At 44.4% G+C, this 25,919-nt stretch overlaps 1 protein-coding gene across 3 annotated transcripts; it reads right to left on the minus strand.

Moving 5' to 3' along the window:
* Window positions 1-1,684: 1,684 nt before the first annotated feature.
* Window positions 1,685-25,661, minus strand: LOC138946630 (N-acetylgalactosamine kinase-like). Of its 3 annotated transcripts, none has more exons than XR_011449388.1 (10): window positions 25,514-25,661; window positions 24,557-24,645; window positions 22,949-23,069; window positions 21,602-21,839; window positions 19,513-19,611; window positions 15,849-16,001; window positions 14,814-15,024; window positions 14,280-14,481; window positions 4,445-4,986; window positions 1,685-4,059 (listed from the first exon to the last, which is right to left on the minus strand). XR_011449388.1 is itself a non-coding variant. In XM_070318075.1 (9 exons), exons 1-9 carry the CDS (start codon window positions 25,564-25,566, stop codon window positions 4,782-4,784), a joined length of 1,371 nt encoding a protein of 456 aa, XP_070174176.1. In that variant the 5' UTR covers window positions 25,567-25,661; the 3' UTR covers window positions 1,685-4,781. The 3 variants fall into 3 exon arrangements, 1 of the variants encoding a protein (XP_070174176.1); XR_011449384.1 differs by having other exon boundaries at window positions 1,685-4,187; window positions 4,253-4,986; XM_070318075.1 differs by having other exon boundaries at window positions 1,685-4,986.
* Window positions 25,662-25,919: the final 258 nt, after the last annotated feature.

The raw sequence follows: 25,919 nt of genomic DNA on the forward strand, positions 1-25,919 counted from the left end.
GTAAGCCATCATAGCAGTGGCGCACTGCATTCACAAGCACGCGGTCCCCGCATGTAAACAAGTCGTAGTAAATTCAGAACGCGTCATAGGGCTCGCTCAATGTGGTTTTTACAACCATCATCATGTATTCCGCCACTAACCTAGGAAGTGTTTTTGTGGGTCTGCGTTGCCATTTCCATCAAAGCTTCGTCGCTCGCTGTCTAGTGAGCGCGAACCTCGTTGCGAATTTAATCAGCAATCAGCCACGCTTTATCTGTTTAAATTACAACGAGGGAGGCGATATATTATAGATAATCAGCTTGATTACGCTGTGACGTTATGCACAGTTCTGCACTTTGCAGTTTACGCACAAGCGGCTCCCGGTGGCAGGGGGGTATTACTGCTCGGTGTGTGTGTGTATTTCACTGTATGAGTACGTAGCCTACGTGTGTGTGTTTACGCGTGCATGGTGTGTGTTTGTGTCGGTGTGTGTCAGTGTGTCTCTTGATTTATCTTTCTTAGTTTAATTAACATATCTTCTCTTTCTTTATTTCTTTATTTGGTGTTTAACGTTGTTTTCAACCACGAAGGTTATATCGCGACAGGGAAAGGGGGGAGATGGGATAGAGCCACTTGTCAATTGTTTCTTGTTCACAAAAGCAGTGTAATCAAAAAATTGCTCCAGGGGCTTGCAACGTAGTACAATATATTACCTCACTGGGAGAATGCAAGTTTCCAGTACAAAAGACTTAACATCTCTTACATACTGCTTGACTAAAATCTTTACAAACATTGACTATATTCTATACAAAAAACACTTAACAAGGGTAAAAGGAGAAACAGAATCCGTCAGTCGCCTCTTACGACATGCTGGGGAGCATCGGGTAAATTCTTTCCCCTAACCCGCGGGGGGAATATCTTCTCTGCACTTGGTGACAAAGCTTAAACGCGAATCTCAGAATATTGAAACAAAAAACAGAGAAAAAAGAATGTTGTGTGTAAAAGCGAGAGAGAAAGACCACCCCCCCCCCCCAAAATGCGGCACTGGCCCTCGCTAGCTGCATGCTGCGATACATAGTGTGGAGCCGAGCTGCCTACCGTTCCAGTCACACCAATACAAATGCTGTTGTGTTAGAGAGTAACAGATGTGGAGCAGGAAAGGCAAGCGCTGAGTGGGGAATACATCCTTCTAGTGGGAAATAGGAGCACAAGTGAACCCAGGTTTAGCGGAAATGGGCATTACTCGTTCTTTCTTTATTTGGTGTTTAACGTCGTTTTCAACCACGAAGGTTATATCGCAATGGGGAAAGGGGGGGAGATGGGATAGAGCCACTTGTTAATTGTTTCTTGTTCACAAAAGCACTAATAAAAAAATTGCTCCAGGGGCTTGCAACGTAGTACAATATATGACCTTACTGGGAGAATGCAAGTTTCCAGTACAAAGGACTTAACATTTCTTACATACTGCTTGACTAAAATCTTTACAAACATTGACTATATTCTATACAAGAAACACTTAACAAGGGTAAAAGGAGAAACCGAATCCGTTAGTCGCCTCTTACAACATGCTTTGGGAGCATCGGGTAAATTCTTCCCCCTAACCCGCGGGGGGTGGCATTACTCGTGACTAATAGAGAGTGGCATAGCAAAATGGGACATTGAAAACGAATATAATTGGATAAACATTCACAAGCAAGACAGTGGATTATTATAATCTTTTCTTTTATTGCAGAATACAGTTGAGCCGAAGAAATGTTGAAACAGATGAAAACAATGTGTCTATGCAGAACTACAACAAGGATATCATCATAAACATTCCATACACAGAAATGCATCTAAAAATTCGTGTTTCAACCTCAGCTTTTGTCAGTGGTAATACTGGAAACACCTGAGCCAATATCATCATACAGTGGAACCGCGCTTTCAAGATTCCTCTCTTTTAAGTGATGTTCACACACACACAAACAAAACTGCCAAAACTATGCTTGAAAAGCTGAAACATTCCAGAACAGGAACTGCCCCCCCCCCCCCCCCCCCCAAAAAAAAAAAAATAAGGAGAATAAGACAAACAGGGTCTTAAAAGGGAGGGAGTCTTACATCGCGGGATCTTGTACAAAGGGGGGTGTTTCACCGTAGTTGTCAAAATAAAAACATAAAATCAAAGAAAAATGAGATAAAACAAAATCATCTGAAGACCACACATTCACTGTAAAAACAGATGTAGGATAACTGTTGTCAGTCACAAATAACTGAATAACTGAAATACAGCCTTTTAAAATATGACCAACACCCTATTACTGTTGCACTCAAAGATAGACCAAGACATCATCTCCACATTACAACAGAGGATGGGCGTTAGGCCTGGCGCTCACATATGTAACTTCAGCAGGACAGACGACGCACTGCAGATTATCCCAGCCCGCTACACGTTGCGTGAAAGGAAAACAGGCCAAGTACTCATCATAATCCCTATCGCAGCATCAATAATATACAGTGCGTCGTCTGTGCTGCTGAAACTGCGCAGGTATAATCTGCCCTTTAACAACACAGTGCATAATAATCCACTTTCAAAATTGACTCAAAACTGCACCCGTAAAACCCCACAAAATGTACATTTAAGGTCATTGGATGTAGATCTATGACTAATTAAGGTATTTCAGCTGCATGCAGTGTATATTGCAGGCATGCATTACATGGGACACAGACAAACAAGAGAGTCATTCCGAATTGATCTTGTAGAGCAAACAGAAGCTGCCATGAGAGTTAATTACCACTCAGGTATCTTCTGCATGTTTGTTCATTTTAAAATATTTAAACATGAAGTACATGTGTGCAACAAACCTGTCTCAACCCAAAACCCTGTCACAGTGATTTTTCACATTGTACCCATTTATTACAATGCAAACCCCTGAAGGAATATACATGTATATATAAAGCTAGTCAGCACCCTTTTTCATATTTTGGCTATATATTATTATACATGGCGTTTGAACTCACACAAAAAAATATGCAAAGTAAACGCACACACTTGCATACAAGAAAGAGCAATTTTGCGTAAGAGTACTCCTGATTACCGTACTTTCCGGGTGACAAGGCGCTTCGTTATACAAGACGCACCCCCTTCTTTTTAAAAAAAATTGTAATCCAGTCACCCATTGGACGCAGGGGGCCGATAGGGCGCACCAAAATGACCCAGTTTTTGCCATGAGAGGTGGTTCCCCTGTCATATCTGAGAGGAAACACTTCCTGCACCGGGGTCAGTGACCGGTCAGTGACCGACTTTAACTGAGTGAAAATATGTGTGCTCTGTGTGTGCGGCCAGATCAAAGGCATTGTGATAGCTGGGTGGCCTTGTTTATAGACACGACCTTCTTCCCAGGGGTCAATGACCCAGTTTTTGCCATGAGAGGTGGTTCCCCTGTCATATCTGAGAGAGGAAACACTTCCTGCACCGGGGTCAGTGACCGAGTTTAACAGAGTGGAAATCTGTGTGTGCGGCCAGATCAAAGGCAGGGCAGTACCTAGTAGCTGAAACATGCATTATCACAAGTTGTTTGACTGGTACTCAAGCGGTCTCTTTGATTTTTTTCGTATTTCATACACGGATTAGGCGCTTTGTTATACAAGACGCAGGGGTCGAACTCGAGGAAAAAAGTCGCGCCTTATGACCCGGAAAGTACGGTACTTTTCCAACAATACATTGTATATACTTACTTACTTACTGCCTTTCACGCCTGGTGGCGTGTAGGGCAGCGACAAAGGACCTACATTGTATATAGGGGCTCGTAATTCATATCATATCCCTGACAATACATTTTATAAGTTATGAGGCTCTGCACAGGATAAGAAGACAAACAATAAATGATTAACAATCTTCACAGGTCGTAGGACCATTGCCAGGCGGGGATACCATACAGAACCTCCTTAACGCGAGAGGCCCTGCAAAGGATAAGATCACAAGCAAAACACACATGATGATAATTAATGGCTTTACTGAGAAGGCATAAAACTTAAATGTTCAATATGTTTATCAGTCTTCATAGATCATGGCCCGTTGCCAGGCGGGATACTACACAGAACCTCCTTAACGCTAGAGGCCCTGCATAGATCATGGCCCGTTGCCAGGTGGGATACTATACAGAACCTCCTTAACGCTAGAGACCCTGCATAGATCATGGCCCGTTGCCAGGCGGGATACTATACAGAACCTCCTTAAACGCGAGAGGCCCTGCATAGATCATGGCCCGTTGCCAGGCGGGATACTATACAGAACCTCCTTAACGCTAGAGACCCTGCATAGATCATGGCCCGTTGCCAGGTGGGATACTATACAGAACCTCCTTAACGCTAGAGACCCTGCATAGATCATGGCCCGTTGCCAGGCGAGATACTATACAGAACCTCCTTAACGCTAGAGACCCTGCATAGATCATGGCCCGTTGCCAGGCGGGATACTACACAGAACCTCCTTAACGCTAGAGGCCCTGCAAAGGATAAGACAAACAATGACTAACATGATTAACAATCTTCACAGATCGTAGGACCATTGCCGGGCTGGGTAGCAAAGAGAGACCATTGACGCTAGAGGCCCTGCAAAGGATAAGACAAACAATGACTAACATGATTAACAATCTTCACAGATCGTAGGACCATTGCCGGGCTGGGTAGCAAAGAGAGACCATTGACGCTAGAGACCCTGCAAAGGATAAGACAAAAAATGACGAACATGATGATCTTTTACATACATGTACCACTAATGGCTTTACCGAGAGGGCATAAAACTTATATTTTCAATATGTTTATCAGTCTTCATAGATCATGGCCCCATGGCCGGGCTGGGTGGCAAAGAGGGCGTCCTTGACGCGAGAGGCCTTGGCGGGGTTAGGTGCGTAGTAGGTGTCTCTGACTTTGGTCAGCAGACTCATGACGCTGTTGGCTTCCACCAGGGACACGGTACACCCTCCCCACCCGGCGCCAGTCATCCGTGAACCCTCAGCTCCTGCCTCCCTGGAAAAGTAAGGAGAAGACAACATTTTACACAACCAGTTCTTCTTCTTCTTCCTCTGTGTTCATGGGCTGAAACTTCTACTTACAATCGGTTTTTTTAGGCAGCAATATGTCAATTACGGGGTGGACAACCAGTGCTGCGCAAAATATATTCTTCATTCTTCTTCTTCTTCTTCTTCTTCTGCGTTCGTGGGCTGAAACTCCCACGTACACTCGTGGTTTTTTTTTGCACGAGTGGAATTTTACGTGTATGACCGTTTTTTACCCCAACATTTAGGCAGCCATACGCCGTTTTCGGAGGAAGCATGCTGGGTATTTTCGTGTTTCTATAACCCACCGAACTCTGACATGGATTACAGGATCTTTTTCGTGCGCACTTGGTCTTGTGCTTGCGTGTACACACGGGGGGTGTTCGGACACCGAGGAGAGTCTGCACACAAAGTTGACTCTGAGAAATAAATCTCTCGCCGAACGTGGGGACGAACTCACGCTGACAGCGGCCAACTGGATACAAATCCAGCGCGCTACCGACTGAGCTACATCCCCGCCCTGACTGATCTACATCCCCGCCCATTCTTCATTCAAAATGAACATTCTTGGAAAAAGATTGCCTGCTTTTTGCATATTAGCAGCACAATCATGACTGCAAATTGTGTTGTGCTTCTTCAAGGTGTTACGATCGAAAGATAACAGGCAATCCACTCAAGGAAGAATGAGCTTGAAGAAAATAAGTAACGCTTGGGGTCCAGTTGGTCATGTCTTAAAAAGGGGGGTTTCAGTGTAGGAGTGGTCAAGGTACAGTGGAGCCACCATTTAAGACCTCCAAAAACATGAGAAAATCAGGTCTTAAAAGTCGCGTAAGGCGAAATTACTACATTTAGTCAAGCTGTGGAACTCACAGAATCAAACTGAACGCACTGCATTTTTTCACAATGACCGTAGTCCGCCGCTAGTGCAAAAGGCAGTGAAAGTGACGAGCCTGTTTAGCGCGGTGGCGGTTGCGCTGTGCTGCATAGCACGCTTTTCTGTACCTCTCTTCGTTTTAACTTTCTAAGCGTGTTTTTAATCCAAACATATCATATCTATATGTTTTTGGAATCAGGAACGGACAAGGAATAAGATGAAATTGTTTTTAAATCGATTTGTCACGTTTCAATATATCACTCAAGGTGATTATGAACCGGTTAATTACTACTAATTAACTAACCACACCACGATCCACTCTCGCAGGCATACAATTAAATAGAGTCAACAAAAGTATAAGTTTCAGACGCCTGTTTATGTATAAACTCTCCACCTCCCTCGAGCCTTCACTCAAAATATGTTCCTTTTACGTTCTCAACACGTCAAAAAACCAGTGTTCACTGACAAAATGCCAGTACTATGTAGAAAATTATAGTAACACGCTGAACCCGTGTAAATACAGTCGAAATGAGAATGTTCTGTTCGAAAAGCTCTAGTTCGTGCAGGTGTCACACACCCCACGTTGTCACTACTTCAATGAAATCATAGATACGAAAAGACAACGGTGGTCAACGGGGTGCGTACGACATGGTGCACTTAGCTTTATCTCTGCTGCTGCTGCTTAGCCGGTATGCTGGTTAGTCGGTTCGCTGGTTAGCCGGTCCGCTGGTTAGCCGGTTCGCTGGTTAGCCGGTCCGCTGGTTAGCCGGTCTCCTGGTTAGCCGGTCTCCTGGTTAGCCGGTCTCCTGGTTAGCGTAGCCTCAACAGTTCCCGCCAGAGTCAGCCGTGCCGATGTTACGGGAACGTAACGAACGAACGAAACGAACGAACGAAGGAAGGCTGCAAACAGAAAGCATCGGTGCACTAAACATGTCAGCTACCCCTCACCCACCACCTTAAAACATGTCATCTTTAAATATCTCATCGAGCACGTGGGCCTGCACAAAACTGACTTTTTACAACAACAAAACAGCCATTTTCCGTCCTTCTCTCCCTATCTGCAAAAACCATATACAGATTAGTATTTTAGCGTCACAGAGAGTAAATTATGCGCTAACCTGGAAAGAACAACAGAGAGTATTTCATTCCACAACACAGACTCATCAACAGCGTTAAATAATGATTTATTACCTCAAAAGCCTATGATTGTAACTCTCAATGGAAGCAAAGTCCGCCTCCTCCCTGGAACAGTCTCTGTTCGTCAACAGTGACCCAAAACGTCCAGAACCCCTTGTCGAATCCTTATGCGAAAGCCATCGCCGACGAAGGAAATGTGACGACTTGTCCTCAGCAAAATACGTGGCAGAGGAAAGGAATAACTTGTGGAAGTTCCCCTAGAGTGCCGAATATGATACTCGGTGAAAAACCATCATACTCTAGTAACTGTGTGTTAGGTCCTTCCCCTTCTGCCGCTGGGTGTCAAGTGTGTCGTCCTTGAGTCTCTGACAGACCACCTAGCCAAATACACGTGACTGACCTTGTCACCAAACCAGTCCAGCTATACCCAGTTTTGCCTCCCCAAGCAGGAAAAAGACACGAGAAACTCAATCCCTGAAAATCCCGTGCGCGCTGTCAGCGAAAAAAACCGTCAGCCCTATGACAGCAGAAACCTGCACTGTGAAGCTCGTGCGTTTCAAAACATCCGTGCTCGGGAGCACTGTCAGCAAAAACTCTGCTGTGTCCAATATCACGCACAGGCGCTTTCTATCATACATTGACCCAGAACAGGCACTCCACTGAGTGACGCTTTCTTGGTCTCTGTCACCCGATCGTGACACACCTCCCCTCTTCAAGACGAAACCTCGGTTTCGCTCACAGTCATGTTCTCCTCTACAGCCCGAGAGAGAAAGTCAGCTCCAACATTGTTGGCGCCCGGAATGACGCGTACCGTGAATTGGTACGGTTGGAGAATCAACGCCCAGCGCATAAGTCTGGCGTTTGCCAACCTTGCAACCTGAAGATATTGCAGAGGCTGATGGTCTGTTTCCAGACAGAAAGGTCGTCCTCAAGAACGAGCAACCCCTCGTTTCACCCCTGATGACTGCAACCTTCTCTGTCTTCTTGTCTTTGTTCTTCTGGTCTTTGTTCTTCTCCCCGTAGGCTGTCCTCTCTATGTAGGCGCGCAGCAGGTTGGCGTGGTACAGGCGTGCTTTCCCGTGCATCATGATCCTGTAGTCGTTCTGGCCCACCCTCGCTGTCACCTCAAAAGGTCCTTGCCACTGCAGTTGTAGCTTGTTGTGTTTGACAGGTAAAAGTAGCAACACCCGTTCTCCAATCTTGAAGCTGCGCGGCCGTGCCTTGCGGTCGAATCCTCGCGCGTAACGCTGTGCTGCTCTCCCCAGGTTCTCTTGAGCCAGTTTGCAGGTCTCTTCAATCCTGTTCCTGAGTTCTACGATGTAGGTCGCTGTCGTCTGCACCTCCTCGTCAGCTTCTTCGTCCGTCCAAGCCTGACGCAGGATAGCCATGGGACCGCGTACCTGTCTGCCGTACAACAGCTCAAATGGGGAAAAACCCAAGCTCTCCTGAGGAACCTCGCGGTATGCAAAAAGCAATGCTGGGATGTACCTGTCCCACGTGCGTGGTTTCTCCTGAGCTAGTTTCCTCAGCATGGTCTTCAAGGTGCCATTGAACCTTTCCACCAGTCCGTTGCACTGAGCATGGTAAGGAGTGGTGAAGTGCTGCTCCAGTGATAGCAGTCGTGCTGCCTCCGCCATCACTCCTCCCGTGAACTGCGTGCCTCTGTCGGTGAGTACCTCTGATGGAATTCCCAGCCGGGACCACATAGTAACCAGAGCCTCAGCTACTCGCGTGGCTTCAATCGATTTCAGAGGGATCGCCTCTGGGTATCGAGTAGCGTAGTCCACCATGGTCAAAATGTATCTGTTTCCGTCCTCAGACGCAGGCAAGATGGGCCCGATGATGTCCACTGCCACCCGACGAAAGGGTTCGTCGATGAGCGGCATCTTCTCTAAGGGGACCTTCCTCACCCTTCCTTTGGCAACCACCTTCTGGCACTTATCGCAGGACGCACAGAAACGTCGGACATCCGTGCAGATGCCTGGCCAGTAAAAGTGGCGCCAGACACGATCCGTGGTCTTCTTGGTACCAAGATGACCTCCCAGAATCGAGTCGTGTGCCGTTGCCATGACACCCTCGCGAAACTCGCGAGGCACGACAACCTGTTTGAATGTACCTTCTTGGTTGCTGAACTCACGGTAGAGCAACTTCTTGTCCCTGAGGAACTTTGACCTCCCATGCTTCCCGCTCAGCTTCACCTTCCCCGACTTCGCGTGCTCCCGAGGAGTAGCTAAGGTCGGGTCAGAATCCTGAGCCTTCGCGAGAAGCGCGGGGGTCACGTTCCCCAGGGCAGCTCGTGCAGCAGGTAGGGGTTTGAGAGGTTTGTCCTCTCGCTCCGCCTGTGCCCGCGTGAGCACTGAAATGACGTCGGGAGACCGATAAACGGGAACCTCCCTGGTGACGCCGTCCACAAACTGAACCCGGTTTCCAATGAGCAGGTCGCATGGAGGATCGTCCATGACGACGGCCACAATGGTCCCCGTGAACAACGGGGTTACGACCTTGATCACTGCCGTGTTCAAGTCGTAAGCGTGAGATGCCTCGGCCATTCTCACCCTGATGCTGTCTCCTGTGTAGGCCATAGCTGGAACTAGACTCGCCCGAACCACTATCATGTCTGCCCCTGTGTCCCGCAGACCTTCGCCCTTCACTCCGTTAACGTAGACGTTGCAGTGGGGCTGGAAATGTTTCCTGGAGCACGGAACGCAGAGTTGTGGGATGGTGCATGAGCTCGTGACGTCCCTGAACTCCTCACTGCCAACGAAGTGAACGCCCTTCTGGTCAGCCTGTCTCTTGTGGCAGTCCTTCTTCACGTGGCCCCGCTTGTTGCAGTAGTAACACTGGATGTCAGTTCTGGAACTCGATCCCTTGTGTCCCTGATCGTCCTTCCCGTCCTTGGGTCCTGAAGAACCCGAATTTCCCGTTTTTCCTGGCCGTGAGCCTGAAGATTTGCCGGAGATCGCCTGGGCGTCCTCGTGCACTCTGATCCAGTCGGCTGCCTCCTGAGTAGTCTTGGGCTGGTGCTCCTGCACGAAGGTCACCACCTCAGGTCGCAGGCTGGACATCAGTTGTTCCATGACTATGAGGTCGGCAAGGTCGTTGACGGTCCAGTCCTTTTCGGCCATCTCCACCCAGCGCCGCAGGTAGAGGTTAAGGCGTGCCACAAACTGATGACTCAGCTCGCCGCTCAGTCTCTTGCTGTTACGCAGACGTCGTCTGTAGGCTTCAGCAGTCAGGTTAAAGCGCTGGAGTAACGCCTTCTTAAGTGCCTGATAGTCTCTCGCCTCGTCGTCCTCCAAAGCGTTGTAGAGCTGCAATGCGCGTCCTTTCAAGCAGGTGCTAAGGCGGCTAGCCCACGTGGCCTCTTCCCACTTCTGGTCAGATGCGATGCGCTCAAACCGGCGTAAAAAGTCGTCGAGCTCGTCCTTGTCATCGTCGAACGTCGGCAGTCTCGTACGGTCGGCAACAAACGTCGGCGCGCTAGCCTGAGTAAGCGTACCCTTCTCGGCCTGCAGCCTAGCTAGTTCTAGCTGGTGATCGCGTTCGGCCTGTTTGTCCTGTCTGTCACGTTCGGCCTGCCGTTCCCTTTCTTGTCTGTCAAGTTCGGCCTGTCGTTCCTGTCTCTCAAGCTCGTCTTTCTTTTCCTGTCTGTCACGTTCGTCTTTCTCTTTCCGTTCTTGTCTGTCAAGTTCGTCCTTCTTGTCCTGTCGGTCACGTTCTTCTTTTCTTGTCAGTCGCTCAAATTCTTCCTTCCGTTCTACTTCCTTGCGCTTACGCAAACTACGCGCTCTAACGCGTGCGTCTCGCTCTGTCTGTTCCTCGCTACCAGGAGTCTCAAAAGTTAATCTCTTCGTAGGAGATCCCCCTGTAGCCATGGTTAGTTTTAGCAAAGCTTTATTACCAAAGTAAGTCTAACGCAGCTATAGCTAGAACACGCGGTGATGAAAGCGGTGGATACAAAAATCCAGCAACCGGAAAATGCAGAAGAAAAATCCAAACGGTGTAGAACAAAACGCGTAGCCTACTTTATGGCTGCTTTTTGCGGTGAAACAAAGTGTTTCCCACAGCCGTGGCCTACTTTATCGGCTGCTTTTTGCGGTGAAACAGAGTGTCTCCCACAGCCTTGGTTAGGACAGAAGTCCTCGGACCCTTCCCCCCCAAAATTCCAACAAAGTCAAAATATGGAGAAAAATCCAAGTAAAACAAGACGGTAGAAATGTAACCTGTTACAGAATGCGAAACAACAATGTAGAGAAAACTGAGTAAAACGAATAACAAATCCGTTAACCCCGCTCAGCTCTCTGCAACGGAAAACTCTGAACGTACAACAACAAAGATTCACAAACAAAGGAAAGGGAAGTAATCACAGTTAGCGCATACAATAACTCACAAATTACAATTTACATTTCCTGCAAGATGTGAATCGCTTAAGGTGTGGTATATGATCAAAACTATACAAAAAAGGGTAGCACCAAGCAGAAAATAAGTCGAGCACTGACGAGATTATCTGCTCTTAGTTATCCTTAATTGGTGGGTCTTTATCAGTCAGAAATTAACTGAGTAAATCCCGGCTTGGCCCCCACGTGTCACGTTTCAATATATCACTCAAGGTGATTATGAACCGGTTAATTACTACTAATTAACTAACCACACCACGATCCACTCTCGCAGGCATACAATTAAATAGAGTCAACAAAAGTATAAGTTTCAGACGCCTGTTTATGTATAAACTCTCCACCTCCCTCGAGCCTTCACTCAAAATATGTTCCTTTTACGTTCTCAACACGTCAAAAAACCAGTGTTCACTGACAAAATGCCAGTACTATGTAGAAAATTATAGTAACACGCTGAACCCGTGTAAATACAGTCGAAATGAGAATGTTCTGTTCGAAAAGCTCTAGTTCGTGCAGGTGTCACACACCCCACGTTGTCACTACTTCAATGAAATCATAGATACGAAAAGACAACGGTGGTCAACGGGGTGCGTACGACATGGTGCACTTAGCTTTATCTCTGCTGCTGCTGCTTAGCCGGTATGCTGGTTAGTCGGTTCGCTGGTTAGCCGGTCCGCTGGTTAGCCGGTTCGCTGGTTAGCCGGTCCGCTGGTTAGCCGGTCTCCTGGTTAGCCGGTCTCCTGGTTAGCCGGTCTCCTGGTTAGCGTAGCCTCAACAGTTCCCGCCAGAGTCAGCCGTGCCGATGTTACGGGAACGTAACGAACGAACGAAACGAACGAACGAAGGAAGGCTGCAAACAGAAAGCATCGGTGCACTAAACATGTCAGCTACCCCTCACCCACCACCTTAAAACATGTCATCTTTAAATATCTCATCGAGCACGTGGGCCTGCACAAAACTGACTTTTTACAACAACAAAACAGCCATTTTCCGTCCTTCTCTCCCTATCTGCAAAAACCATATACAGATTAGTATTTTAGCGTCACAGAGAGTAAATTATGCGCTAACCTGGAAAGAACAACAGAGAGTATTTCATTCCACAACACAGACTCATCAACAGCGTTAAATAATGATTTATTACCTCAAAAGCCTATGATTGTAACTCTCAATGGAAGCAAAGTCCGCCTCCTCCCTGGAACAGTCTCTGTTCGTCAACAGTGACCCAAAACGTCCAGAACCCCTTGTCGAATCCTTATGCGAAAGCCATCGCCGACGAAGGAAATGTGACGACTTGTCCTCAGCAAAATACGTGGCAGAGGAAAGGAATAACTTGTGGAAGTTCCCCTAGAGTGCCGAATATGATACTCGGTGAAAAACCATCATACTCTAGTAACTGTGTGTTAGGTCCTTCCCCTTCTGCCGCTGGGTGTCAAGTGTGTCGTCCTTGAGTCTCTGACAGACCACCTAGCCAAAAAACACGTGACTGACCTTGTCACCAAACCAGTCCAGCTATAACCGATTCTGCCTCCCCAAGCAGGAAAAAGACACGAGAAACTCAATCCCTGAAAATCCCGTGCGCGCTGTCAGCGAAAAAAACCGTCAGCCCTATGACAGCAGAAACCTGCACTGTGAAGCTCGTGCGTTTCAAAACATCCGTGCTCGGGAGCACTGTCAGCAAAAACTCTGCTGTGTCCAATATCACGCACAGGCGCTTTCTATCATACATTGACCCAGAACAGGCACTCCACTGAGTGACGCTTTCTTGGTCTCTGTCACCCGATCGTGACATTCGGAAATTTTATTTTAATCATAATTTTTATATTTTGATTTTTCAGAGCTTATTTTTAATCCGAATATAACATATTTGTATGTTTTTGGAATCAGAAAATGATGAAGAATACGATGAACGTAATTTTGGATCGTTTTATAAAAAGATAATTGTAATTACAATTTTCCGATTTTTAATGACCAAAGTCATTAATTAATTTTAAGCCTCCAAGCTGAAATGCAATACCTTCGTCAAAGATTGCTTGGCCAAAATTTCGATCAATTTGATTGAAAAATGAGGGTGTGACAGTGCCGCCTCAACTTTTACAAAATGCCGGATATGACATCAAAGACGTTTATCCAAAAAATGAAATAAACGTCTCGGGATATCATACCCAGGAACTCTCATGAAAAATGTCATAAAGATCGGTCCAGTAGTTTACTCTGAATCGCTCTACACACACACACACACACACCACGACCCTCGTCTCGATTCCCCCTCTATGTTAAAACATTTAGTCAAAACTTGACTAAATGTACAAAGGAGAGAGTTTTAAAATGGGGGTAAATTTACAGAGACTATCAATCAATCAATATCAATCAATATGAGGCTTATATCGCGCGTATTCCGTGGGTACAGTTCTAAGCGCAGGGATTTATTTTAAATTTTTTAAATTTTTATTTTATGCAATTTATATCGCGCACATATTCAAGGCGCAGGGATTTATTTATGCCGTGTGAGATGGAATTTTTTTACACAATACATCACGCATTCACATCGGCCATCAGATCGCACCCATTTCGGCGCATATCCTACTTTTCACGGCCTATTATTTCAAGTCACACGGGTATTTTGGTGGACATTTTTATCTATGCCTATACACTTTTGCCAGGAAAGACCCTTTTGTCAATCGTGGGATCTTTAACGTGCACACCCCAATGTAGTGTACACGAAGGGACATCGGTTTTTCGTCTCATCCGAAAGACTATGAAGAGAAAATGTGAAAAAGCAAGGTCTTACAAGAGAAAAAGTCTTACAAGGGGGGGGTTTCACTGTAAACACTTCCCAAATGACGTCACTGCAAAACTCACTTGCAGGCCTGCACCAAGGTGTCCACCTCGGGGTGGCTGCACTGGTACAGGTCCCGGCAGCTTGCGTGGCTCTCGTCCATCAGCCGTCCCAGCTGTTTGAGAGCGTCCAGGGGCGGGTTGTCGCACATCTCTTTGAACTGCAGCACTCTGCTGGCCTCACTGTACACGTGCCTCGCTCTGTCCTGAAGCTTGAACTCACACACTGAAATATTGACAAGATATGATTGTGCAGCAGCAGCCACAAAAAGAACAACACAAAAGCACACACACACACACACACACACACACACACACTAAACCAAAAAACCAAGAGAATTAAAATAAATGAAGAGAGAAACTTGAGGAATTCATCAGTACTGTGACAAGACAAACCAAGCAGATTATTTCAGAGTATTTCTTGTCAGAAAACCAGACATTTTCAGGCAGTTTATGTTGGAAGAGAAATGAAGGAAGTATTTTGCCAACCACACCCTCCAGTCGAAAAGTGAAAGACCCCAATGTATTAAATTAAGTCCGCTGGCACCCATGTCTCACCTTCCAGTGTGTTCTCACTCAAACTGGTTTCAGCCAGTTCTTCGGTGGTGACCTCCAGGATCTTGCAGACCTCGTCCTTGTGGTAAGGTTTCGTGTGGAGCTCCTCCAACACCATTTTCTGCATGTTTTGCAGGCTGGCGCCAAGCTCGATCTGCAGGTCTCCCAGGCGACGAATCTGTCGCCATGGCAACCCCTTAGATTTTGCAATGATCTGCGCACCAGGGAAATAAGAACAAAAACTGCTAAACATTGAAACACACAAACATAAACTTAGAAAATCAGCAGCTGCCCACACTGTGTATACATACAGACACATCCACACATATAATTACCCAAGACCACAAACATCATTCTGCTGCAAAAATCAGAGAAAAAAATGGCTCTCAAACGGGGTAAATTTACAGACGGTATTGTAACCGAGCTAGTGCACGAAGCAAACAATCACCTTTGGAGGCAAACCCAGTCAAACAGGGTTGAAAATTTTAGAGCTAATTTTAAAGCACTACAAAATGGGTACGCAAAGGTTCCCAAGAGCATTCAAGGAGACAGCAGCAGCCAGACCCCATCACAAACAGAGAACTCTACGACTGACAGATATCTAGCCGGCAGCCAGACCCCATCACAAACAGAGAACTCTACGACTGACAGATATCTAGCCGGCAGCCAGACACCATCACAAACAGAGAACTCTACGACTGACAGATATCTAGCCGGCAGCCAGACCCCATCACAAACAGAGAACTCTACGACTGACAGATATCTAGCCGGCAGCCAGACCCCATCACAAACAGAGAACTTAACGATTGACAGATGTCTAGCCGTCAGCATTGAAGAAATGTCGAGCTACTATAAATAGCTTGTGCTCTTTGCCGGCAGTTAACCTTGCAGAGCCTGCTGTGAAGGGAAATTACCGTGTATTTTTTCCCAGTCACAGTATGAATAGAAAGTCTGAAAAAACAAGGTCTTAAAACGCAGAGTCTTAAATTGGGGGGGGGGGGGGGGGGGGAGGATCTTAAAAGAGGGGTTCCCCTGTACCTGCATTGCAATCCTGCACTCAATGACCCTGGTGTTGAAGTCGGAGGTCGCGGCCTTGTTGTGTTCGGCCAGACTGTTACTGACCACAAAGGCTGCCCCGGAGGGAAGATGGACGTCTGTTGTTCTCAGGGGGTTGAATTCAATCAGCTTAGCCTGTAATATAAAAGGGGATCCAGCTTTTGACTCGACAGCTAAGAACAAATGTGGCCACTAGTATACATTATTTGTATTTTTGACCAAAATATGTCATTTTACACAAATCGAGAATGTCAGTGAACAATGACTGTCGAGATCTGTGTCAAATGTCATATTTTGGTCAAATTTCAAATGACATTTATGTATCAATCTATTTTAGTTTGAACTCCTTTTATTGTTTACAATTGAACGCACCCAAGCATGCATGCTTTTGTAGTCTTGGCAGACCTGCCTACCCCTGAAATGTACCATGTGTAGTTTTGGGTGTGAAAATAAGGCAAATGTGTAGTTTGGCAGGTGAATGTGTAGTATTTCAATTCGATCAACCCAAACCGCAAAACAGAACAGTTACTTATACCGTACTAAAACAAACACTCAACACTCCAAACAAAACTATTACAATGTGAACAATACTCCTAATATTCTTTTAGATTTTTTTTTTTTTTTTTTTTTTGCACGGTTGATTGTGGGAAATGTAAGGTTGTGAGATTGTTATGTATGAGTGTATGCATGAAGCACCTTTGTAAACGCCACGAGCTTCCCTTTGGGAAGGTGTGCGCGTATAAATAATAATAATTATTATTATTATTATTATTATTATACAAATACAAACAAAGCCCCCACAAAAATACAAGCCAAGCATTAAGTTTATTTGTTAAGAAAAAAATTATTAACTGTGTAGTTTGGAACATTTGTCAAAAAAAACTATGTTGAGGGGTATATATGCAGTTCCTTATACAGTGGGACCCCCTATTCAAGACCTAGAACAATCTGAGAACATCAAGTCACAAAAAGTAGGGACTGGGAGTATGTGTATCAACATGAAGGCAAATTTGCATATAAACAGAACATTTGTAAAGCAAGGCCTGAAAAAGGGGGGGGGGCATGTGTTCAATCGGGTTTCTTCACAAAACAGTCCAATTTCCTCTGCTTTGGTCGGGATTTCTCGAATTCCTGATGGGAAGTGCTTTTCTTGTGGCGGTTACAGTCGTAAAGCCCACTGTGCTTCACTGAAAAATCTGTGTTGCACACAGTGCAGTGGGCAAAATGCTTCCCTTTTCTCGACGAAACTAGGCATGGATGCTCCTCATGGTACTTTGGCAGAAAAGCCTGGCTGGGAGTTTGACCAAGCTTCTTTTTTTTGCTCGGTGGCGGTTGATCGCCAAAGTATTCTGAATCCGTGTTCGTCGCTGTAGCCATTTTTTTCCCTCCAGAAAGAATGAGCTACGAAGTGACCGCGTTCAGAAAAGTATGTGCTGAAACGCCCGTGATAGTTGTAATAACAGCAGCAAGACCAACTGACTATGCTACTCTTGCGGGCGCCGGGCATGTTTTGCACGCAGTACACAACCGGTTAGTACAAATTACGCATCGGAACTCGCTCGCGTTTTTGCGTATTCAAAATGTCAAAATGTGTAGTCGAAACGAAACGTTTGCGTAGTATAAGACAAGCATGCGTAGTTGCGTAGTTTGGGGACCAAAATCGTAGTTTACTACGCTCAATGTGTAGTGTAGGCAGGTCTTTCTTGGACAACAGCCTAAAAATGAGTTTTAGTCGGACTCTGACGTCACATGGCTCAAAGAAGAGAAATCCAATGGTCAATCGATAAATAACGCATCACAATATACAATTTTGGGAAATACCTCCGTCGGGTTTGTATAAGCTGTGGAAGAGTGACCTTTTCTTGCAAAACCTGGCAAAAACATCGGAGGGGCCAATCACAAGCGAGGGGTGTGTGACAGAATCATTTTCAATTCGTCTATTATGCTGCTCACAAAACACACAAAAAACTTCTAGGATGTGTAATGTTTAGTGCATAGAGCCCGAGAATAAGGCACAAAATGTCGGAACAACAGATAACAGGGTTTGAATTTGGTACGTATGTGCCCCAGAATGAAAGAAATCAAAATGTTTTCAGACACCCCGGTACTTTTCTTCTTTTTTTCATCTTGAAACTTGCGTTTCTTTGGGCATTATACTTGTTTAAGTGAGCGCCTTACTCTGAAAGCTGTAGCGGACCCCTCTTGTTGTGGCATGAAGCAGATTGAGAAAGAACATACAGTGGAACCTGTCCATAACCACCACACAAGAGACCGACCCAAACTGACCATTCCATGTTGAGCCATAAAAGAATCTGACCATTCCATGTTGAGCCATAAAAGAATCTGACCATTCCATGTTGAGCCATAAAAGAATCTGACCATTCCATGTTGAGCCACAAAAGAATCTGACCATTCCACGTTGAGTCATAAAAGAATCTGACCATTCCATGTTGAGCCATAAAAGAATCTGACCATTCCATGTTGAGCCATAAAAGAATCTGACCATTCCACGTTGAGTCATAAAAGAAACTGACCATTCCACGTTGAGTCATAAAAGAAACTGACCATTCCATGTTGAGCCATAAAAGAAACTGACCATTCCGTGTTGAGCCATAAAAGAAACTGACCATTCCGTGTTGAGCCATAAAAGAAACTGACCATTCCATGTTGAGCCATAAAAGAAACTGCAGACCATTCCATGTTGAGCCATAAAAGAAACTGCAGACCATTCCACGTTGAGTCATAAAAGAAACTGACCATTCCACGTTGAGTCATAAAAGAAACTGACCATTCCATGTTGAGCCATAAAAGAAACTGCAGACCATTCCATGTTGAGCCATAAAAGAAACTAACCATTCCATGTTGAGCAATAAAAGAATCTGACCATTCCATGTTGAGCAATAAAAGAATCTGACCATTCCATGTTGAGCCATAAAAGAAACTGCAGACCATTCCACGTTGAGTCATAAAAGAAACTGACCATTCCACGTTGAGTCATAAAAGAATCTGACCATTCCACGTTGAGTCATAAAAGAATCTGACCATTCCACGTTGAGTCATAAAAGAAACTGACCATTCCATGTTGAGCCATAAAAGAAACTGCAGACCATTCCATGTTGAGCCATAAAAGAATCTAACCATTCCATGTTGAGCCATAAAAGAAACTGACCATTCCATGTTGAGCCATAAAAGAATCTGACCATTCCATGTTGAGCCATAAAAGAAACTGACCATTCCATGTTGAGCCATAAAAGAAACTGACCATTCCATGTTGAGCCATAAAAGAAACTGCAGACCATTCCATGTTGAGCCATAAAAGAAACTAACCATTCCATGTTGAGCCATAAAAGAAACTGCAGACCATTCCATGTTGAGCCATAAAAGAAACTGCAGACCATTCCATGTTGAGCCATAAAAGAAACTGCAGACCATTCTATGTTGAGCCATAAAAGAATCTGACCATTCCATGTTGAGCCATAAAAGAAACTGACCATTCCATGTTGAGCCATAAAAGAATCTGACCATTCCATGTTGAGCAATAAAAGAATCTGACCATTACATGTTGAGCCATAAAAGAATCTGACCATTCCGTGTTGAGCCATAAAAGAAACTGACCATTCCGTGTTGAGCCATAAAAGAAACTGACCATTCCGTGTTGAGCCATGAGACTGATGGCTTGGTCCATGCCTCCGCCCTCCGTTCCTATGTAGCGCTCACACTTGGCCGTCAGTTCGGACAGCTCTCTCTGAAAACATAGACATGGTTTTGTACTGCAAAAAGAAACATGCTACCCCCTTCCCTCCCCCAAGATAATGTGCAAATAATACTTGGCCATCTTTTCTGACAACTCTCTCTGAAAGTGAAGACATGGTTTTGTACTTTAAATAAAAACATGCTAACCCCCCCTCCCTCCCCAAAGATAATGTGCAAATAATACTTGGCCATCTTTTCTGACAACTCTCTCTGAAAGTGAAGACATGGTTTTGTACTTTAAATAAAAACATGCTAACCCCCCCTCCCTCCCCAAAGATAATGTGCAGATAATACTTGGCCATCTGTTCTGACAACTCTCTTTGAGTAAGGGTGTGGTTTTACACTGCTTGGTGAAACAAGAGTCTGTCCCTTCCCGTTCCAATGCAGCACAAACACTAGGATGTAAGTTATATTTATCAATCAATCAATGAGTCTTATATTGCGCATATTCCGTGGGTACAGTTCTAGGCGCTCTGCAGTGATGCCATGTGAGATGAAATTTTATACGGCCAGTAGATTGCAGCCATTTCGGCGCATATTTACCTTTCACGGCCTATTTATAACATACATGCTTCTATGATTGCTACAATCAGCCCCCTTTTACAAAACAAGGACAACAACAACAACCTGAAAAAACAAGACTGCTATTTTTCCAAGCAAAATGTAAGAAGATTGGAACAGAACCATAGCTGTACAATAAACGTACACATCACTTCCCTCTTTTTACATTTTGTCAAGTTTTGACTAAATGTTTTAACAGAGAGGGGGAATCGAGACGAGGGTCGGGGCGTGTGTGTGTGTGTGTGTGTGTGTGTCTGTGCGTGTGTGTGTGTAGAGCGATTCAGACCAAACTACTGGACCGATCTTTATGAAATTTGACATGAGAGTTCCTGGGAATGATATCCCCGGACGTTTTTTTCTTTTTTCGATAAATACCTTTGATGACGTCATATCCGTCTTTTTGTAAAAGTTGAGGCGGCACTGTCACACCCTCATTTTTCAATCAAATTGATTGAAATTTTGGCCAAGCAATCTTCGACGAAGGCCGGACTTCTATATTGCATTTCAGCTTGGTGGCTTAAAAATTAATTAATGACTTTGGTTATTAAAAATCTGAAAATTGTGAAAAACAAACATTTTTTTATAAAACGATCCAAATTTACGTTCATCTTACTCTTCATCATTTTCTGATTCCAAAAACATTAAATATGTTATATTTGGATTAAAAACAAGCTCTGAAAATTAAAAATATAAACATTATGATCAAAATTAAATTTTCGAGATCAACTTAAAAACACTTTCATCTTATTCCTTGTCGGTTCCTGATTCCAAAAACATATAGATATGATATGTTTGGATTAAAAACACGCTCTGAAAGTTAAAACAAAGAGAGGTACAGAAAAGCGTGCTATCCTTCTCAGCGCAACTACCACCCCGCTCTTCTTGTCAATTTCACTGCCTTTGCCACGAGCAGTGGATTGACGATGCTAGGAGTATACGGTCTTGCTGAAAAATTGCATTGCATTCAGTTTCATTCTGTGAGTTCGACAGCTTGACTAAATGTTGTATTTTCGCCTTGTTAAAACCTAAGTTTTGTTTTAGATTTTTCTGGTCATACACTCTGTCAATTTGCCTGTGTTTTAAAACTCCCTGTCAATTTGCCTGTGTTTTAAAACTCCCTGTCAATTTGCCTGTGTTTTAAAACTCCCTGTCAATTTGCCTGTGTTTTAAAACTCCCTGTCAATTTGCCTGTGTTTTAAAACTCCCTGTCAATTTGCCTGTGTTTTAAAACTCCCTGTCAATTTGCCTGTGTTTTAAAACTCCCTGTCAATTTGCCTGTGTTTTAAAACTCCCTGTCAATTTGCCTGTGTTTTAAAACTCCCTGCTTTTTGTAGACCTAATTTTCTCAGATTTTTTGTAGGTCTTAAAAGGGGGTTCCACTGTATGCCATTTAACCCACGTAGAAAACACTGCCTACTGACCATGGTGAACTTCCACCCATTGACGTGAGCCATGGCGAGAGCGGCACAGCAGACCAACGCGCTGGAACTGGACAGACCCGCACTCTTTGGGATTCGACCCACCACCAAGGCGTTGAACCCTTTGGCCGACGTTTGACCGGCGTGCTCCATCACACCCTTGATCCCGCAGAGGGCATAGTTGTGCCATCGTCTGTCGGACTTGTCGATAGTGACGTCTGCCGCCTTGCAGCTCATCTCTCTGAAAAAAACAGTCAATGTGACAAAAGTTAAGGTGGTCTTTAATTGAGCCAGAAGTCGACTTGCCAAACTACAGAAAACTCAGTGCTTGAGCTTCGTGTAGCCAGCTTTCGTGAAGTATACTTCGCCTTGTCAACTTTGCTCAGCTAAGAACAGGCTTTAGAACAAGAACAAGAACATGAAATTTATTTTGCCTTATAGCATTTATAACAGCCATTGATATTTAAATGTTGTCAGTTTTCTTTACTTTTTCAGTTTTTACACCCCCGGTATAGGGGTGTGTATAGGTTTCACTCGATGTGTTTGTGTGTTTGTGGCGGTGTTTGTGTTCGCAAGTAGATCTCAAGAATGAACGGACCAATCGTCACCAAACTTGGTGAACAGGTTCTATACATTCCTGAGACGGTCCTTACAAAAATTGGGACCAGTCAAACACACGGTTAGGGAGTTATTGGTGGATTAAAATTATACAACAACTTATAGACGGACACCCCCGTTGGTCAAAGGGAAATAACCATTCTCACTGCCACCGACTGAGAAGGTTATTTCCCTTTCCTTTGACGGGGGTGTTTTTCCTATCAGAGGAATTTCTTGTTTTTTGTGGTTTTGTTATTGGGTAAACTTAAATGTAAACATCTTTTTGATGTCCCTGTGGCTGGTTGGTGCTACCAGTCACAGACATTTGATTAGTGAAGCATGTTAATCTTATTGCACGCTTTTTTGAAAAAAATTGTGTCACCTAAATGTCAGTGATCAGCAGCTATCCTGTTTAGCCGGTCATTCGCTCATAGGTCAGTGCATGCTCTACATCAGCGCTTTCTCCTTCTTAGAAATGAGTTCCGAGGAAATACTACACTTTATTTCAGAAGGCAAAAAATAAAAGTTCTTACATTTTCACCATGTTACTGTGAGATATTTATTAGTATATATCTAACTTGCCTTGCATAAAAATAATTTTAGCCATAAGTGTAAAGATGATGTGGGGACTGTGCATATATTTTGTCTGGCGATACATTTTTACAATAAAATCCAATCAGCAAGTGTCCAAAAGCTTATGGCGTTAACAGCAACAACACCACCACCACCACAGCAACAACAACAGTGTCTTACTCAAATGCTGGGTCAGTGTTGGCAAGGATGATGTTTTCAGCGTTGTTTGACACAGCTAACACTATGTCTTGCTCCACGGCCATAGGTAACACTGCATATCCACAGTAGTCTATGTGCTCCCCTGGTGTCACAGATACAAAGAAACAAGTCAGTCATTTCCACAGTAGTCTATGTGCTCCCCTGGTGTCACAGATACAAAGAAACAAGTCAGTCATATCCACAGTAGTCTATGTTCTCCCCTGGTGTCACAGTATACAAAGAAACAAGTCAGTCATATCCACAGTAGTCTACGTGCTCCCCTGGTGTCACAGATACAAAGAAACAAGTCAGTCATATCAAACACCCATTGTAGTTTCTTTGGTCATATCCACAGTAGTCTATGTTCTCCCCTGGTGTCACAGATACAAAGAAACAAGTCAGTCATATCCACAGTAGTCTATGTGATCCCCTGGTGTCACAGATACAAAGAAACAAGTCAGTCATATCCACAGTAGTCTATGTGCTCCCCTGGTGTCACAGATACAAAGAAACAAGTCAGTCATATCCACAGTAGTCTATGTTCTCCCCTGGTGTCACAGATACAAAGAAACAAGTCAGTCATATCCACAGTAGTCTATGTGCTCCCCTGGTGTCACAGATACAAAGAAACAAGTCAGTCATATCCACAGTAGTCTATGTGCTCCCCTGGTGTCACAGATACAAAGAAACAAGTCACTCATTAATGGGGGCGGGGATGTAGCTCAGTCGGTAGCGCGCTGGATTTGTATCCAGTTGGCCGCTGTCAGCGTGAGTTCGTCCCCACGTTCGGCGAGAGATTTATTTCTCAGAGTCAACTTTGCGTGCAGACTCTCCTCGGTGTCCGAACACCCCCGTGTGTACACGCAAGCACAAGACCAAGTGCGCACGAAAAAGATCCTGTAATCCATGTCAGAGTTCGGTGGGTTATAGAAACACGAAAATACCCAGCATGCTTCCTCCGAAAGCGGCGTATGGCTGCCTAAATGGCGGGGTAAAAACGGTCATACACGTAAAAGCCGTGGGAGTTTCAGCCCATGAACAAACAAACAAACTCATTTATGGGTGCATTTGTAGAAACTAACAAATCAATTTTAAAATTGGAACCAAATTGAGTTTTGGACAGTTCACACAGTAAAAAAAAAAAAAAAAGACTTCCAGAAATTCTGTCTGTCTGCTGTCTAATTTTGAATTGTCTCTTTTCTTCATATATCTGATTGATCATCTTGAGTTATATAACTTATACTGCAGTGATAGCGCTAAATATCTTACAAACCTGTTTGACATAATGAGCTGATCACAATGCTCTCACGTAAATCAGTCAATCATTTTATTTTTATTATTGACACTCTCTCTCTCTCTCTTACATACAAATGATTTTCTTTTTAGTCTTTATCCCCCCCCCCCCCCCCCCCACCACCACCACCACCACCACCCGGTCAAACCAAATAACAATCGGTTCGTCTGACCGAGCACCCATCTCTTAATCGGTATTGGCGAATCTCAGTCGGTAAAATACCGGAAATTACCGGTAAACGCGATCCCTGTACTGTTTATGTTGCTAATTACTTTATGATTCTAAAACAAACTCACCAATGAGGTTTACTCTTCCTGGTGACCTTGCATAGAAAACTGGATCATGGCCATACCGATCCTTGAATTTTTGGCGCAGATCTGCATACCTGCACGAAACAAAAATTACTCCAGAAATATTTTTGTGTCTAAAAACGTACTTCGAATTGCCGACACCTCCCCCCCCCCCCTCCCGCCTACTTTGGCAGAATAGATCATGACTGTGGCCATATATGTGATTGAAGTAATTTGTAATGGAAGAAGACACACAAAAAAAGGTACAGAGATTTACAATGATCGACACGTACCCCAGCAACGAAAGTATCAAGCAGGTAGGTTATCAGAACTTTTCTCAAAGTTGCTATTGTGTTCTTGTCCTCTCTATATCTCCCCATGGGGGGGGGGGGGGGGGGTGTGTGTGCAAGCGATGCCCGCAGAATCCTTCCGTGTGGTGGCGCTTTCAGACACCTCATACCTTGCCTGATATAGTACTGATCGAGAAGGTTTAGGCCTAAAAAAAAATAGGTGTGGTTACGGTAACCCGACCTACCCTATTTTTAGGGGCCGACCCTATAACTTTTTATTACATTTGTCAAAAAAAAAACAAAAAAAAAACCAAGAAAACGAGTGCAGAAAACGCAATGAAAGCGAAAGCGCCGGAGTCGCACACTTATTTCCCTGTCAGTGTCAAGTAGGTTTAATTTGTACAAATTAGAAAAAAAAGTTAAATAAAAAAAAAAGTGATTGCCTACCTTCCTACCCTATTTTTTTTGGCTATGTTACCGTAACCACACCTATTTTTTTTTTGTTGTTGCCTGATCGAGGTTTAGGAAACGACTCTCTTCTTCGGGGCAAAGATCAATCCAATGCATGTTTACTGAACAATGAAGCACGCGCACAACAGTGACAACCTAGAGTTTTGACAGCAGTGAACAGTTCTGTTCTTGAATGCTGGGAAATACTCGATCCTGCCTTTACCTTTCGTGTTCAGCTTCTAGAAGTTTGCGAACTCGTGGAGGATTGTCCGCCATGTTGCAGTCATGTGATTTCTGCCTCTTCTTCCTTCGTGTCAATGACTTTTCTACCCCCAAATATGATTGAGTACAGATGACAGCAAACGTAAACTTAGCTGACACAATAAACAATAGTTTAAATTTCATCTTTCGAAAAATACAGTAATTTTGCCAAACTTTCAAGCGTTGAAATAAGAAATCGTAATGTGTGTGCATTTTACTACGAAACTACTACTTGCCGTTTGTTTCGTTTTCTTTCTGCAGCGTTGGGCTACGGTAATATGTATTCAAATTGTAAAGTGAATCTCAACCTTGATTTGTATCATTAGTGTTTTACATACACATTCATAGCCGAAAAGAAAAGAACAACA

This window comes from Littorina saxatilis, linkage group LG1 (genome assembly GCF_037325665.1).
Source record: "Littorina saxatilis isolate snail1 linkage group LG1, US_GU_Lsax_2.0, whole genome shotgun sequence".
Lineage (NCBI taxonomy): Eukaryota > Metazoa > Mollusca > Gastropoda > Littorinimorpha > Littorinidae > Littorina > Littorina saxatilis.

Bases quoted from the DNA above. Each gene is read 5' to 3' on its own strand.
- LOC138946630 (XM_070318075.1), bottom strand. From the start codon at position 25,566: ATGGCGGACAATCCTCCACGAGTTCGCAAACTTCTAGAAGCTGAACAC. The intron at 19,612-21,601 runs GTCAGTAGGCAG...CTATGTTTTCAG, and splicing joins ATGGGTGGAAGTTCACCATG to AGAGAGCTGTCCGAACTGAC. The intron at 16,002-19,512 runs GTCAGTTTCTTT...TTTATATTACAG, and splicing joins TCATGGCTCAACACGGAATG to GCTAAGCTGATTGAATTCAA.